The 17,467-nt window shown below is 41.0% G+C and overlaps 1 protein-coding gene across 1 annotated transcript in view; it reads left to right on the top strand.

Moving 5' to 3' along the window:
* The first annotated feature begins 4,660 nt into the window (after positions 1–4,660).
* Positions 4,661–17,467, top strand: part of UPF1 (UPF1 RNA helicase and ATPase) — a 29,434-nt gene continuing 16,627 nt past the window's right edge. The window contains exons 1-6 of the mRNA XM_065422062.1: positions 4,661–4,873; positions 12,244–12,386; positions 13,677–13,766; positions 14,734–14,901; positions 15,833–16,013; positions 16,931–17,092. Of these exons, the coding sequence (XP_065278134.1) occupies positions 4,661–4,873; positions 12,244–12,386; positions 13,677–13,766; positions 14,734–14,901; positions 15,833–16,013; positions 16,931–17,092 (957 nt within the window). The remainder of the gene's footprint in view (positions 4,874–12,243; positions 12,387–13,676; positions 13,767–14,733; positions 14,902–15,832; positions 16,014–16,930; positions 17,093–17,467) is intronic.

The following is a 17,467-nucleotide window of genomic DNA, read 5'->3' as shown; positions in this document are numbered from 1 at the left end:
AAAGGATGGAAGGGCATTTTGGGTGATGAAACCAAATGAGCAGCCCACTTGACTTCCTAATTTTCCTCTCCAGCATTGCTACAACAAATAGCTTTGAAGCTGAAGCAGGATTTACTGTTCTTTCACAATTGTGCTGTTGTATGAGCTCTGGGAACAAACTGGGTGTTTGTGGATGCACCAATTTTGCTTCATCCGACCCCCATGCTTTGTAAGCCAGAATTCTGAAGAATTGCTCCCTCTTTCAGCTTCACTCTACTATCACCCTTCAGGGAATCACAAGAAATTGATCATTCAGACTATCCTGTAACACTGGACAACTGAACTCAGAATGAGACTAAGTTGTACCGACCTTAGTCCATGAATCTGGAAGCCTGTAGTCAGTGTCATTTTAAACTTTTCTGCTTCAGAAGTCACAGCTTCCCAAAACAGAGGGCAAACGTCTCTCCAAAATTAAAAGGAGGGTCTACAGAAAAATGAAAGGGTTACTGGTTTGCAAATAGGATGCAAAATCTTTCAAAACCTCTAGGCCACCAGGTGAATCTGGCCTGGGTTGATAATAAACTAATCATAATTGCTATCATCCAATGGAATATGGTGTTTAATTTTGATGGATAATATCAAAGTTTATTTTTAAACATTTTTTTCTTCAATTTTTATCAATTTATATTTTCACAGTTGTGCAAAATTATGGGTTTTAAGCATTTTTATTTAAATTTTCACAGTTTCAGGAAATCAGGAGGGGTGTCACACAATAATTACTTAATGATAGTAGATGTGGAGATTTAAACAGCTAAAGGTTTATAATTGTTAAAACACAAATTGTCAACATGACATGTCAAAATATACAAAGTAAATATCCCTAGATCCAACTCTAATAAGTTCTCAAGCAGCATTTCTCTTCCTTTGCCTACCTGTACATTTTTATTATTGATGGAAATATTTTTCGGCGGTGTGCGTGTGTAGTGAAATTGATGTTTACCAACATTTACTGATAAAAAGCTAATCCTTCCAAACTTACCTCTGTAAAAGGAGTTGTTTTGTCTCGAGTTCCTAGTGGCACAGTTTCTATACTGTAAAACCACTGCCACAATTATTCCCTTTATTGGCAATCTCAGAAGAAAAGACAATGCTCTCAGTTTTAAATGGGCTCCCTCCAGAACACAGCTGAGGTATATTACTGGGGAACAGTATGGGAGAAGCTTGCATGGCAACTGCCCAGGCCATGCCTGTTGTGGATAAACAGGGTTTAAGTTTTCAGTGCTGTTTGGACTGTTGCCATTCACCAGAATAAAATTCATGATTTTTCTTTCACAAGGGGGTTCTATGTGGTGGGCAAACTCCTTGGGATAAGCCTAGACTTTGAGTCAGAGGGAGTATGATTTTTACTCTCAGCTCTAAACTGGCTTGAAATGTTTCTGTTAGTTTTGTTTACCCACTTGTCAACAGCCTCCCATGGTGTATTCACAAGCACTTCTTTCATGAAAATCCATGGAAGCCTATGATTGTCCAGAGCTTCATGACTGAAACGGGGCCCAGGTCTAGAGGAGTCTCGGACCCAGATAATTGTCTCTCTGCTGTTCCTGATGCATAGATCAAGCCTGATTTATTCCTCTCCTCTGTAGAATGGGGAAGTTGTAAACTACAGAGAGGTACTGTAAGTCTCTGGCAGTTCCCTTTCCCAATAACTCTCCTGTCATAGCACACAGAACAGAAAGTACCTTGAAAGTCCCAGGTCATGAAAACCTGATGATGTCATTTTAACATCCTTCTCCATGGAAGACTAGACATAGTGAGGCTAGTAAAACAGGAGAAGTTGTCTTTGAGACTTGAAGGACTGAAAATAACTCTAGTCCTGATTTTATACTTTACACACAAACACTTGGCGCTTGAGTTTATGTGTGCTGGGTTACTGTTGAACTGTGGAAACTTCATGTAATGACTTAACTTGGTGCCATATTACAGTATAGCAGCAGGGACTTATTGCCTCAATCAGTTTTTCATACTGTCTCTTACGGTTAGTAGCTCATTTGAATAACTTATCTTAGTCGTCTGGCTCTATTTTCACAAGAAGGGACTCCCCTGAATGACTGGCAGGCTAAAAACTCATCACTACTACCCCTCATTATTAAAAAAGTCAGAGTGGCACGGTAGTGTGAAGGGATACTAGATAGATAAAAGTCATAACAAGCAAGTCCTTTTCAATCTTAAGTTCTAAATCACTTCTGTGACTCAATGGAATCCTCCATCCTGTAGCCAGGCCAGTCCTTAGAAATCATAATGGCTTGATAAAACTGGACCAACGAGCAGATCTTTTAGCCTCAAACAGCTGGATTTGTTGGTTCAGGGAAACATATATATATAAATATTTGTGATTCCAGATCTGGAAAATCATCCTTCCAAGTAGGAGAGCAAGACAAAGAATTGCCACAGTGCAGTACAAATGTCAGTGACTGACTCAAGTGATTCTGAATGTGGATAGTTTAAAGATAAACCCACAGTGTATCCTGCTTCCTCACAGAGGCTTAGAACTTTAAAGGTGACATCAAACAAGCCATGTGGGGAAATACTGGCCTTCCCAACCACTTTACTTGCTTTTCTATGTTTGAGTGGTGCATGATATTTCAAAGAGAAGGATGTTTCAAAGAGAGAGAAGGAGCAATTTGCCAATCTCCATCAATGTAAATATTTCTTCAAGATCTGATGGACAGCAGCTAACCTGGTACACCTGTGCTCTTGGGCATAGGCTTTCTCCTACACTGAAACTAGGAACAACATAAAAGTTAGATGTAGAAGGAAACATATAGTCCACTTTCAACAGCTGTGAATACAAGTTTTGGGACGGGGGAGAAAAGGTTTAATGTATGCAGCTTTACATGACTGTTTTGCCACAACTGACCTTAGAAAAATGCTTAATTTTGTGCTGGTAAAAAAATGACGGGAGCACTAGAAACCAAAATCCTCTATTTATTCATCTCACCTATACCACAAATCTAATGTGCCTCAATCTTGACCTGGAAGCGCCATTTCTAATGATGAGCAGGGATTTCAGTCTCCACGGCCCATTCAATTACTAGCGCCCCCGTGCAACTGTCAGCCAAAGTTCCAATTAGTATAAATCATTAATAATAAATAATAATACTTAACACTTCTCTATCACCTTCTGACTATCTCACAGTGTTTTAAAACATTAGTTAATCCTCACACCTTCCTGTGATATGCATATTTGTATTCCTGGTATACAGATGGGAAATTGAGGCAGGCAGACAGAGGGAAAATGAACCCAGGGTCCTGCTTCCCACACTCTTGTTTAACGACTATGTCACACACCCTCTGATCTGGGAACGGAACCCAAGAGTCCTGATTCCAAGTATCCTGCTTTAACCACATCACAAATTACAGAGGTGGCTTTTGAGATGTAAACAAGCATCCCTAAGGGCATGGGGGCAACTAAGCAGCTGACGTGACATGCAATCATTCTGGGCCGGGGTTGGATTCAAACCGGTGACAGGAAGGTGAAAAGCCCCCTACATCAGTAGTTCTCAAACTTTTGTACTGGTGACCCCTTTCACATAGGAAGCCTCTGAATGTGACCCCCCTTTATAAATTAAAAACACTTGTTTATATATTTAACACCATTATAAATGCTGGAGGTAAAGCAGGGTTTTGGGTGGAGACTGACAGCTCACGACCCCCCATGTAATAACCTCGCCACCCCCTGAGGGGTCCCGACCCCCAGTTTGAGAAACCGTGCCCTACATGAACCAAAGGCAGCAGAGATTTCTGTTCTCATTCTGCTCTGATAATGAAGAGCTTCCCCTCATCTCAACCTCCTGGGGGAAGGGGACAGCTATAGACCTTCCTCCCCCACGGTGTGTGTGTGTAGGGCAGCCTGAGACCTCCACCACCCAGAGGGGGCAATTAGAGACCTCCCCCTCCCCACCAAGGGGGGCAATTAGAGATAATCTCCACCACTGGGGCAGGGAAAGACCTCCCACCTCCACCACCACCACCCATGGGGGTCAGCTAAAGACCTCCTCCTCCACCCATGGGGGACAGCGAGAGACCTCCTCCTCCCCCACCACTGCCTATGGGGGCAGCTAAAGACCTCCTCCCCCACCCACCCACCCACCCATGGGGCAGCGAGAGACCTCCTCCTCCACCCCCACCACTGCCTATGGGGGCAGCTAAAGACTCCCCCCCCCGAGGCAGCGAGAGACCTTCCCCTCCCCCACCACTGCCTGTGGGGGGTGGGGTGGGGGAGTGACAGGGTCACACCCTCTGAGAGGCGTGGCCTACGGTTATGACGTCGCTCGGACCCCACCCCCCGCGCCTTTCCCTCCCCCTCCGGGTGTGCGTGCGTACGTCACGGCTCCACGCGTACGGGGCGCGCCGCGTCGTCGCCCCTGTGCGTTCCGCGTCACCCTGGCCTGGCGCGCGGCTGCGGCGGCCGGCCTGTTCCGCTCCTAGCGCCTCGGGATCGGTCCCGCTGCGGCCCGAACCAGTTGATTCGGCTGCGTCCGGCCAAGGCGACGGTTGCTTCGTTGGCGTCCGGCTCGTCGCGCGGCCGATCCAGGGGTTCGCGTAGCGCGGTGCCCGGGCTTCGTGAGGCGAGGCCCCGCCGGCCGGAGGGGGGGTGGGCCCGCTCCTCGCCGCCGCCGCCATGAGCGTGGAGGCGTACGGCCCCAGCTCGCAGACTCTCACCTTCCTGGACACCGAGGAGGCCGAGCTGCTCGGCGCCGACACCCAGGGCTCCGAGTTCGAGTTCACCGACTTCACCCTCCCCAGCCAGACCCAGACCCCGCCCGGGCCCGGACACGGGGGCCCGGGGCAGGGCCCGCCGGGGCAGGGGCCGCCCGGACAGATCGAGGCACAGGTGGGTCCGCGCTATGAGTGGCCGGGGCGGCGGCTTCCTCCCGCCGTGGGGGGCAGGCCGGGCGTGGGGCCCGCCGGGCAGAGCGTCCCCCCACCCCCAGATGGGCTGCGCTCAGCTCCAGAGCTTGGCCCCGCCTTGCCCTGGGCTGGGGGTCCCCCCGTGGGAAGCCGCCGCAGCGCGTCCCGGGTGGGCAGGTGGCGCCCGGGAAAGGAGACCCCGGCCCCACTTCCCGGCATGGGGCGGGCGTGGCGGTTCTCTCCGCCCTTCGCCCAGCCAGGGCTGCCGGCCCAGGCCAGGGGCACCGCACGAGTTAGCTGCGAAGCTCGGGGGGCGAGGGCAGCGCTGGAACCGGTGCCCCTTTCCCTTCTGAAAACACATGGCGGGGAAGGGAAAACCCGGAGAAAGTGTCCGATGTCACGGTTGCATCATGAAGAATTGGTGACTTCCTGCGGTAGCTAAGTGTAGTTCTGGGGAGCAGTTGGCCGAACCCTATCTCGCTTTTGCTGCTTATGCAAAACAACGAACAATCCTGCGACTTATCACTTTCCAGCTTTGACATTTATTTTTGAGGAAACACATTCTGGAAAACATTTCATGTTTCTGAACTGTTTTTTCCCCCTCCTTATTATCCATCTTTTCCAATTGCATTGTTGCTAAGCTGGTTTGTTGTGGGCTTGCCTGTATGTGCCTGTCACAACCTGGGATTGAAGTTCAGAGGCTTTCAAAATGTCATCGGCAAAATAGAAAATATTTTTAGGGAAATGTGATAGCAGTTAATATACCACTGAGTGTTAACCTTGTGTGGTGTTTTTATTGATATTGGAAAAAGAAGGAAAACCAGGATTTTCTTGGAATAGTGAGTGAAAGAAAAGTGGAAGTTAGTGGGATACATGTACACAATGAAATACTATAATTGAGGGTAACATAAATTTACATTTTATGGCTCTGTATGTGGCAAAAAATTTACATTGCTGTTTTTTAAAAAAATCTGAAGCTTCATAATTTGCTGTAATATTTAAAAAAATCACAGAATATGCAAATTAGTCAACTGCATGGACAAACTGCATAGACAAGCAAATACTGATATAATCCCAATAGCAACAATGAGCTGTTTGTAAACAATGTACAGATTAAAATGCAAATTAAAAGGTGAGTTGAAGTGCTATTAAAATAAATTTAAGATTCCAATTCAAGAATATTGTGCGCGCTTTCATTTCTCCCTTTACTTATGAAGACTTATATTCAGAGTTCTGTTCTCTCCTACAATTGACAGCTGCCTAAGGCAGAATTGGGGGTGCAACTCCCTGAGCTGTTGTTGGTGTTCTTGATGTGTTCTATTGGAAGAGAAACGCAGACTCCTGAACTCAAGTCATGGCAGTTAAAAGGATTCTCAGTTCATCTTTATTGGTCTCTTTACTCATGCACTCTGATATAAAATCTTAGCAAAAACCCAAGTTGCATATATCTAGACAGAGGACTTATTTTTTATAGAAGATTAATAAATAAGAGGGGAAAAGATTAACAACATTGCAGTTTTTCATGCTTCACTCAGTTACCATCTTATCTGCATGCTCTTTGTATAGAACCTTCCAGTTAGATTACCTATAGAGTAATCTTCTACATGTATAGAAATAATCACACATCCTACAAGAGAGAACCATACTAATATCATATATTGTCCTCCCAAAAGTCCTTAAAAGTCTTTTGTAAGTTTCTAAACAAATTATACTTCGTAGTTCTATAACATCTAGGTAATATTCCCTTCAGATTTTTCTGATTAGGAGTTTTACAGATGCTAAAATTCCCTGATTGAGGATTAATACCAAATACAGTTTCCTTTAAACATGTGGTTAGAAAGGTTTTAACGTCTACATTTGTTTTCCTATGTACAGTATGTTTAGATACTTACTGACATAAAATCTATAGCCATCCTGTGGAAAAACTTGTTTTTATATCTCTTTAACAAGCTGCTGAAACAATGTTTTAAGAAGCTTTTACAAGCTGTCATATTTTTCTTGATACTCATTTTGCTTCCAAATACTTGTTTCACAGCTTGATTTTTTTTTTTTTTAAGATGTTGTATAGGCAATGTTCCTTTTGAACCACAATATAGCAAGAACTATAGATCTCCTTACTTTCCCTAATCTTCTTATGTAGCTGTCCAGTCCTGTACATTTTAGCAGACTCAACTTGTGATCATATAGATCAGGGTCTTTCCCAAAGGCTTCTGGGAAATATTTTCCTGCCTTAAGTAGATATATAAATTTGTAATCTGCCTGTGCAAGAGAAGTAACAAAAAATATAACTTATAGGGCCTGAAAGTTGATCACCTTTAAGTATTTTTTCACTTCATTAAATCCAGTTTAATCTTATTTTTAAATATGCGCATATTGTTTACTTGCTATGGAGTAATGTTCAAATGTCTCCCTAACTCCTAGGTGTTAGGAGGAGAGAGAGAGAGAGAGTTAAATATGTTTCCTTCACTCACTCTTCTAACAAAGTATAGGCAATTGATTCTTCTCTCCATCATGACTTTCTTTCTCTAATGTATGTTAAACCATGAATTTGAGTGTTTGTTGAAGTCGGCTGGTGTCCCACCACTGACAAAAGGTGTAAGGGATCAGCAGTGCGATTCAGCCGTCCACCTGTAGCTCGTACATAATTGGCCTTTTTAGATGCACTATGATGTTTCTGATCTTGTCACTATAGCTTCTATTTGCTGTCTTACCCCTGTTGTTTCTTACAACTTGTTTGTTGTCCATTTCCCCACTCTTCACAGCATTCTCTAAACTAGCATTTAAATTTGTAATGTAAAGTTAATACTAACAAGTTTTTGAAGGTTCGTGTAGACAAGGCATACTGTCTCTCTCATGTGCTAAACTGGTTGAGTGACCACATCTGGAAAGAAAGGAAAGATGGTCCAGTGGTTAGGGCTCTAGCCTAAGACATGGGAGATTTGGGTTTAATTCTCTGCTTTACCAGACTTCCTTTGTGACCTGGGGCAAATCAGTTAGCCTCTCTGTCCGTTCCCAATCTGTAAAATGGGGATAATAGTTCTACCTCACCTCACAGGGGTGTTTTGAGGATAAACATTAAAGATTGAGGTCTTCCGGTACTATATTAATGGGGGCCATGTAAGCACCTAGAGTAGAAAAGTAGTGTGCCTTGTCTACACTAATTTTTAAAATATGTAAGCATGTTTTAGTTGACATCAGACCTTATAATATGCTAGGTAGACAAAGCCCAAGTGTCCTAAGACTTGTACATCTTACTGAGCAACCATGGTTTGACGACTGCTACCATTGTATGTTTTGTGATCCTCATTTTCTGTATCATGTTAAACTTAGATTGTGTGCTGTTTGGGGTTCTCTGTTTTGGTAAGGCCTAGCACATTTCTGGATGCTTAAAAAATAAATACTTGTGATGGGACAGTACGCTGTCCTGTCCTGGGGACAACAACCATGTAGTGCTGGAATGGGTATTGCACCCAGTACATAGACCCGTAGCCTGAAATGAACCCTATTTATGTGAATACTGGAAGAGTTCCATATACTTGTTTAAGTCATTAGTGTTTATCCCACTGTAGCTTTAAGTTTGGTACCTACCTTATAAGTGAAAGGGCAATAAGTGGATACATTTATGCCTGTGTGTAGATCAGAGGATTGCCAGACAGTGTGGTTCTCTCCTCCCCCCCCCCCCCCCTTTCAGAAATTTAGAATGGCACTTCCGTGATATTTTGTTACCACTGACTTGAGAAGTAATATATTCAGGAGAAGCCTCTATTCAAAGAATCTTTCAGCTACTTTACCCAAACAGAATAATACTGCTCTGTAATTTTGTCTCCTGAGTCTGATAAAGTGTTGCTGATCAGTTTTGCAAGGGAAGAGAACAAAAATGCTGAAGGACAGACCAACTCTTTTGTGGTGTCAGTATTTTTATTGGCTAAGCCCCTGTCTTTCAAAGTGTTTATTACTAGGGTGCTAAATTCATTTTTTAAGATGAACACAAGACTTCTTTAATAAACAATTTGTGCCAGATCATTAACAATATTTTATAGGCTAAAATTACAAGAAGGTTTTAAAACAATAGTTGAATCACTTCCTTGTTACTTGCCTGCCAAGCCCCGAGTCTAGGCTACTGTTTGTACCTAGCAACAGGTGACATCATGCACACCTAAAGTTCTGAAAGGATGGAAGCTCTGTATGATATCTTGGGTGTAGCTGACGGTCAATTGTTGTGGTCAATTGTTGCAGGAGTACGGCACAACTCTGCTCTTAGCTGATGAAATACTTTTAATTTCACTGTCCTTTAAAATGAAAACCTGTGCAGTTCCACAGAAGCTAATTATCCACTTTGACATCTAAATTTATATAAGCATCCAAACAGTTTGATTACAGACAAGGCAATTGACAAGTTTAATATATAATTGCTTTTTGAATTTAGGCCATTTACATTCAAAGTGCACCTGTATGTGCTCAGTATTTGTACGGTAAGAAATTCAAATTACTTGAAGATCTGAATACTCTTTTTTGTCATGTTTCATGACCAGTTAATGATATTTTAGTTACAAAATTGCACTATATATTTAAGGAAGTTACCAGTTATCATCTTTCTATGTCTTCCAGGGGACTGTTGTTCAGTCATTTACCTGATGAAGTTTGGATTTGTCTTTCTTTGGAGTCAGTCTGACATGCTGTTGTTCAGTATTGCAATCCCTGTGGCCGCTGGAATTCTTCTTTCCTCTGTGACCCATTATTCCTCATATAAGCAGCACTCTTTAAGCCCCTGGGTTGACTATAAATCTTTTAAATAAAAGCAATACTTTTGAGGAGGTAGTTACACTAAATATTCATACTTTTAGGTTGGCTGAAGGTGCTTGTCCCTGTGCCTTGTACCACACCTGATACATTTTTAGCTTGCAAGTGTTAGTCCATTCTAAATTGTGTTTTGTAAATTAGAATTTACTTGCTTTTGAGATTAACTCTGGAATTGGATGTTAATTAACTATGGGGTACTTGGATATCTAGATGAGAGGCATGCAATGAAGCAGATTTATTTTGTTCTAATTTTATCTAGCTCTTGCAATACTTATGGAAAAAACTAAGGCTACTTCACTGAGATATGTAGTGTTCAGACAGCACTTCATCTCTTAATATGAAGTCTAGAAAGAATGTGCCTCCGTCTGTCCTTGGTCTTGGTTTTGCTCGGACTGCAGAGAGGTTTATTCAGAAAATCCTTGAGTTTATTAATGGGGACAACAAAAGTCTGAAGAAACTTAGAAATAGGTCAGAAGCCAGCATTTTTTGGATTTCATTTTTTTAAGGTTTACCATCTTGTCATGAGGATAGCGGTAACAAGTTTCTCTGTGGAAATGCATATTTCATTGTCTAAGAGAACTAAAATCATTTGAAGGTAAAAATAGATATCAAGAATAGACTTTGCATTAAATGTCTGACTCAGTAAACACATTAAAATATTAAATTAATATCCAAACTTTGGGCCTCGCACTGACCAAATCTTAAGCATTAAACTTCCCTTTACTGTGACATTCAGAGGCAAATACTTGTCATGCATTTGCCTGATCCAGTCTAATTAACCTAATCCCCATAGAAGAATTTAATTATATCATATGTCCCTTGAGAGTGTCTTTCTTCTTGGAGTAACTTTAGCCAATAGCACTGTTCCAAAATGTTATGTTGATTAAGCCTATGCTAATCAATATGCTCACGTTGTGGTGTTTGTTTTCCCAGACTTCATACCTGAAGGTGGATTTGGGATTAAGCAGTATTCCTCTTTGTGTTATTCCTTACCTGCCTGTGGGGTGGTCTTTCTTACAAGATAATAGGTCAGATATGTGGGTGGGGTGGACAAAGCTTTTTGGGACATGCATCCTGGCTTTGTTTCTTTTGACACCAGTATATTAGCTGAGCCAGTTTGCATGAGCGTATGACAAGCTAATTATTTATCTGCTTTCTAAATGTTATAATTGACACTGGAACTAAACTAGAGCACCTATAACTCTATGTGGCAATGGCTGCTTTAATCTGATACATTGAGTCAGATTCTTTTCTTGATGACCTTCATTACTAGTAACAGAAGCACCCAAACCTGAAGCACTACAGAGATGCTGGGAGAAGGGGTAATTCAGCTACTGCATTCTAAATATCTGTGAAAGTGTGATCATTTTATTGCATACATTTTCTTTGTGCTTATCTCCAATGTCTGAGGAGCTAATGTTACATAAGCATAAAAGGGACAAAATATATTTGTAGCATGCATAAGGTTGAGATTTGGAGCATTAACTTTGCTGACACACATCCTGAGTCAGTGTTGCAGAACTGCATGGTAGTAGTGAATAGTGCTCCATTAGTGAAGGGGTAGAGCAGTCCTTTCATCACTCTTGTTGTACAGGCTTTGTTGTTCTGGATCTTTGAAATCATGTTTCTCTGAAACTTGGCAGACAGGCTAGGCTGTCTGTTCAGACTGAGTCTTGCATAGTTTGTCTTGGATTTTTTTATAGTGATAAAAAGCCATTATTTGGGTTTTGAATTGGAAGAATCATTAAATAGTTAAAACAAGCTTGAAAAATGTCTTATGTATAGTAATTTTCATACCAGATCTAATATGCACAGTATTTTGTGATGCAGTATGTTATATAGCTAATATTACTGCATTTGTGCATTAAGTACTTTTTGTTAAAGAGCATCAGACACACTCATGGATAGCTTTGAATGATAATATGCTTAGAAACAATTTTTGCTTAAATCTATTTTCTGTACTTCTCTCATTTTTTAACTAGACTTACAAAAACAGGTTATTTTTGTTTAAGAATTCATTTACTCATTGATGTTCTCATGTAATGGAATCAATAATTTTGATATGCCAGACAAAAGATTATGGCCCTGTGGGCCAGGAACAGCAGAAATAGATGCGGGGGGAGGACCTAGACAAATAAAGATCCTATTTTCAGGTAAATATCCTTAGGAAACTATGGGGGATGGAAAAAAAAACATTTGACACTTATATAATTGTTTGAGCATAATTTGTAATTTGATTAAATTCTGACTATGGGCAGAACAGCAACCAATCTATATTCTTAATCTTTCCATATTTATTTTATTGGATATTTCTAGCAGCTCACATATAGACTCATATCAGTCAATATTTGTTTTGTTACCACTATATACTCCAATATTATCCTTTCTTACAACTACTTTTCTTTCCAAATTAGACCCTTTCAAAAACTTGTTATATTATCATAAGCATTTGTGAAGTAGATTAGTGCACCAACCCCAGTCTTTCTGGCATGGGGTATAATTTATAACTGGGGCATTAACTATATAACTTATATCATCAAATTTCTTTTTTAGGTTAATGGTCCTGATGGGATACTCCAAAATGGTGCAGTGGATGATAATGTAGCTAAAACCAGTCAACTGCTTGCAGAATTAAACTTTGAAGAAGATGAAGAAGATACCTATTACACCAAGGATCTTCCTGTGCACGCTTGCAGGTAGTCTGAGATCTGCATGAACTTCAGAGGGAGCCTCAATTAGGCTTAAGTAATCACATTGAAAACTATAAATCTTAATGACACTGTATACCCAATAAATATCAAAAGGACATTGGAAATGGTGTAAATATGTAAGATGTAAATATATCCTGTTTCACTGTAGCCAAACTTAAAAATTAATAAGTTTGAGAGCCATTTTGTATGTCTTTTAGCGAAGTACTTCCTTCGTACCCAACACAAATAACCTTCTTTCTGCCTTTAAATGAAGCTGCGGTCCATTGGTTAAGCACAGGAATGGAAATTAGGATTTTAGCTTTAATCCCAACTCTGCTGTTGATTTGTGATCTCTGGGAAATTGACAGATTAAGTCAATTGCTTGTCTGTAAAGTGGGGATATTTACCCAGCTTTCAGGGGTGTTGAGGACTAATTTAATGGTTGTAAACTGTTCTGAAGGCCTTGGATGGGCGGTACTCTATAGAAGTGACCAACTGAAGTCTTGAGTCCTGTGTAGTAAATACAGAAATGCTCAATTAGCATACAAGCAGCAGGTACATAGCTTAACCTATATACTAACCGTACTAGTCCACTGCAGTTTCTGCATACTGTAACACAGTATCTTAGCAAGGAATAGTGCCCTCTGGCGAGGCACTATATACATAATACATGAGGCAAAGAACCCTGTAATATAAATTCAGCTGCTAAAATATTTATTTCAATTAAAACTGGGAGATGTTTGACCTCAAAATGAGAATTTAGTTAGTGCAACTTGGATGGAAGTGACTAAGGCCTGGTCCACACTAACCCCCCACTTCGGACTAAGGTACGCAAATTCGTAGCTGAATTCGAAGTACCTTAGTCCGAACTTACCGCGTGTCCAGACGCGGCAGGCAGGCTCCCCCGTCGATGCCGCGTACTCCTCTCGCCGAGCTGGAGTACCGGCGTCGACGGCGAGCACTTCCGGGATCGATTTATTGCGTCTAGACAAGATGCGATAAATCGATCCCAGAAGATCGATTGCCTGCCGCCGAACCAGGAAGTAAGTGTAGACGTACCCTGAGGCTGACTTGGTGGTTTAAAGGCTGAATTGCAGAGCATTGCGAAGATTCTGTCAAAATGAAAATTAAGAGTATGGAATAATAGTTTAACCCATCTCACACCATTTCCCCAGTGCCACCTAGTTGCCAGTTTCAGCTTATGTCTATAATACAGTGAATGGTCTGTGCATTTTTAATTGTACATTCCTGTAAACAGTTACCTGATTATTTTTACTTTTCCCTCTTTGATTTTAGTTACTGTGGTATCCATGACCCAGCTTGTGTGGTTTACTGCAATACCAGCAAGAAGTGGTTCTGTAATGGGCGTGGAAATACATCTGGCAGGTAAGTGACTAAATGACAGAAATGGCAATAATAAATTCTGTTTATAGAGAAAACAAATTAGGTTTCTGATGCAGCCTACTTCATTTTCTCATGTGATTGTTGACTCCAAAAGAAGGTTGGCTTTTAAACATCCACTTGAGTTTTTAACATGCACAATTAACCTTTTTTTAAAGAAATTTGCTCTGTGGATCTGCATGTGAGCTTTTAGCTTCCTTCCCCACCCAATCTTCCCATTATCACCAGCACATACCAAGGAAACCATCACCTCCTCAAAGTCAGTGACTTAGGAGCGTTGTCTGAGTGAAGCTAGCAATAGTTTCATTGGTCATTTGTCTACTAAATGAACTTTGTTTCCTCTCCCCTGCTGTTGTTCAGCAGCATCCATAATTGCTGCTCTTGCCCTGCAGTTGATCTGTAAGGAAGCCCCAGATCCTTAACTACTAGTAATTTTTTTTTAAAATGTGCGTTTTCCCTGGGAGCCAAGTCATTTCTTCACATCTATCCAAGGGCTTGTCTACACTTACATCTCTGCAGCGGAGTAGCTGCAGCGCTTAGTGAAAACCCTGCCTACACTCAGAGAAGTTCTCCTGTCAGTGTAGGTACTCCACCTCCCTGAGATGCGGTAGCTATGTCAGTGGGAGAAGCTCTCCTGTTGACCTAGCATTGTTTACACCAGGGGTTAAGTCCGTATAATTGTCACTCAGGCATGTGGATTTTCCACACCCCTCAGCGACATAGTTATACTGACATAAATTCCTAGTATAGACCAAACCCTAGATCAGCTGAGTGAAGTGCTAGTGGTTAACTACTTCTGTTGGCGAAAATAGCAAGTATTTGTAACAGACATTTTGTGTTTAGTGCTAACTGAGCTGTTCTATTGTCTTAAATTAGGATTAAAACTGAGTCTAGTGGCCAGAATTGTTTTCTGCATTAACCGTATACGAACTTGTGTGTGTTCTGGTTTCAGCCACATTGTAAATCATCTCGTGAGGGCAAAGTGTAAAGAGGTGACTCTTCACAAAGATGGTCCTTTGGGGGAGACGGTCTTGGAGTGTTATAATTGTGGCTGTCGTAATGTGTTCCTCCTTGGCTTCATTCCAGCTAAGGCTGACTCGGTAGTCGTATTACTGTGCAGGTGAGAGAATCGCTTTTTGGGGGGAGTTCAAATAAAGGCTAAAGCAGAGTAGAATTTGATGGGATAGCCACATGTATTTCTAAAGGGCAATACTTCCTGTTTTCACCTAATACCAAAAATGGTTCTTGCATTCTGAGCTGTCATCAGGCACTTTGTGGGTGAGTGCTTAGGCTTCATGTATTAAATAACATTTTCCAAGGCATACTAGAATAAATACATTTTCTATTATTCTGGGTAATCATCCTAGTTTTATGAAGGGAGTCTCAGGCAGTGAGTCTTTCCTTTCATTAAACACATTAAACTTTTGAATAATTTTATGTCAGATATACCAAAGTAACACTTCTAGTTGGAAGCTGACACATTAACCTCTAACTAGAGTGGTGTACTGTGGTTCAGACTGACAAGACTTCTCTCAGCCCATAAGATTACAGCTGTTCAAGAACAGAGTAATCTTATAGTAAATTGAAAATGGTCCTGTAACAGAACATAGTCATGAAATCATGGTCTCTACTATATCTGATAAATGCTATAGCTTGCTATTTATCTGGCAATAGAAGATCCATTTCTATGGTAAGCTTCTACTCTCTTATTTAATTATGTAATGGCATATTAGAAATAGTCCTCTGTTTCTGTTCTGTATGCCATCCTAATGAACAGTAACTGAATCAGAGGCAAACACTCTTAGGAACTTGCTACCTTAGATGCTTGGAATGTCAAAGTGATGCAATATCATTCATGAATATTTTGAGAGCACTCATCTCCATGATATCATAGTGGCAAGTGCAGCACCTAATCATAGTGGACTCTTGGCCCAATTTAATTTTTGAAAATACTGAAAGATTTGACTTCAAAAGCATAACTTCACATGGGTAAACTTGTTTTTACACTTGTCTAATTTAATAAATTCATTATCAATATCTTGATTGTGCAGGCAACCGTGTGCCAGTCAGAGCAGTTTAAAGGATATTAATTGGGACAGCTCACAGTGGCAACCTCTTATCCAAGACCGCTGTTTCCTTTCCTGGCTGGTAAAGATTCCTTCTGAACAGGAGCAGCTGAGAGCACGTCAGATTACAGCTCAACAAATTAACAAACTGGAAGAACTCTGGAAGGTATGTGCCACTCTAATTTAGGAATGTGTAGCCAAATATTAAAAATTCTGTGTATTTAATCATGATGGAAGAGACCTCATTATTAACCATTTGTATTATGCCATAGATTTACACAGCATTTTACATTCATGCAGACATGTTCCCCACACCGACTTTACCATCCAAAGTCTTGACAAACTGGACATAGGATAGCAGTTCATGAGAGCGAGGGTTTGGGAGATTACTAATCAGATGGAAGAAAGGATTGTTTGGTTAATAGTGGATAATGCTATGGATTCTGCATTTTTGAGTAGATCACAAAATTCCAACACGCTCTATCATTTAACATTGAAAGGACACCGCCAGTTTAAACTGTGTAAAACCAAATTTCCTTACCTGTATTAACACATTAAAGTTCAGTTCTACTCTAAGCAATGATTATATACAAATATCTGAGTAAGGAGATGCCAATCTGCTCTTGGTATTCAGTCTTATCTAACTTCAGTGACAAACTTTAACATCTAATAGCAGTTCGGAGACAACCCAACTAAGTGAGAGCAACTTTAATGAGATTGCACAGTTTTAATTGAGGCCAGAATTTTGCCTTAGGTGATTTATTATTGATAGTGGTGTCTGCCCCAGAGAACACAACTTAACTTTCATGTCCAAGTCCGAGGTTGCGGGGATAACAGTTTAAAAAACAAACAAAAAAACAAAGCTGATCAGAGGTCAGATGATGGTAAATAAGGAACCCCGTGATGCTATGTCTAGTCACTTTTTAGAGGACAGAATTTTTAGTCTGAAACAATTTTAAAAATCTACTTTACTCTCCCTGTAGTGTTTACTACTCTTATCTCAGCTTTGACAACGAAAGTCTGGTCAGCTTGATGTTCTGGATCTCATGCCTTAGAACTTAATGTACCATTTCCCAATTCTAGGAAAATCCATCTGCAACCCTTGAAGACTTGGAAAAACCTGGTGTTGATGAAGAACCGCAGCATGTCTTACTTAGATATGAGGATGCTTATCAATACCAAAATATTTTTGGACCTCTAGTCAAGCTTGAAGCAGATTATGACAAGAAACTCAAGGAGTCCCAGGTAGTGTGATTGAAACATTGAAAGATGCTTATTATTTAGTTATTATTAAGCAGTTCAAATTGATAACATGAAACACCTGGCTCCTAACAATAGAAAAGAGAAGACTTAAGTGAAATAAACGTAGCTTTACTACAGTAGCAACTGTCACCATTATCATTACTTGTACTATGGGAGGTAGATGGAAAATGATCACACAGAATTTAAAGAGATTGGAAGCAGGGGGGTGACAGAAAGCAACAGTGGTGGTGCTACTGGGTTTTGAAACATGTCTGAATCCTTAGTCTCTCCTTCCTTCTTTGAGAGGGAATCTCCTCCTTAGTCTTTAGAGAATGTGATTCTGTGGAGGACATCCCAACTTTGAGAGAACTGTTACCA

Source organism: Emys orbicularis, chromosome 24 (assembly GCF_028017835.1).
Source record: "Emys orbicularis isolate rEmyOrb1 chromosome 24, rEmyOrb1.hap1, whole genome shotgun sequence".
Taxonomy (NCBI): domain Eukaryota; kingdom Metazoa; phylum Chordata; order Testudines; family Emydidae; genus Emys; species Emys orbicularis.
The sequence above is the reverse complement of the archived record's forward strand: the minus strand, read 5'-3'. Positions and strand labels throughout refer to the sequence as shown.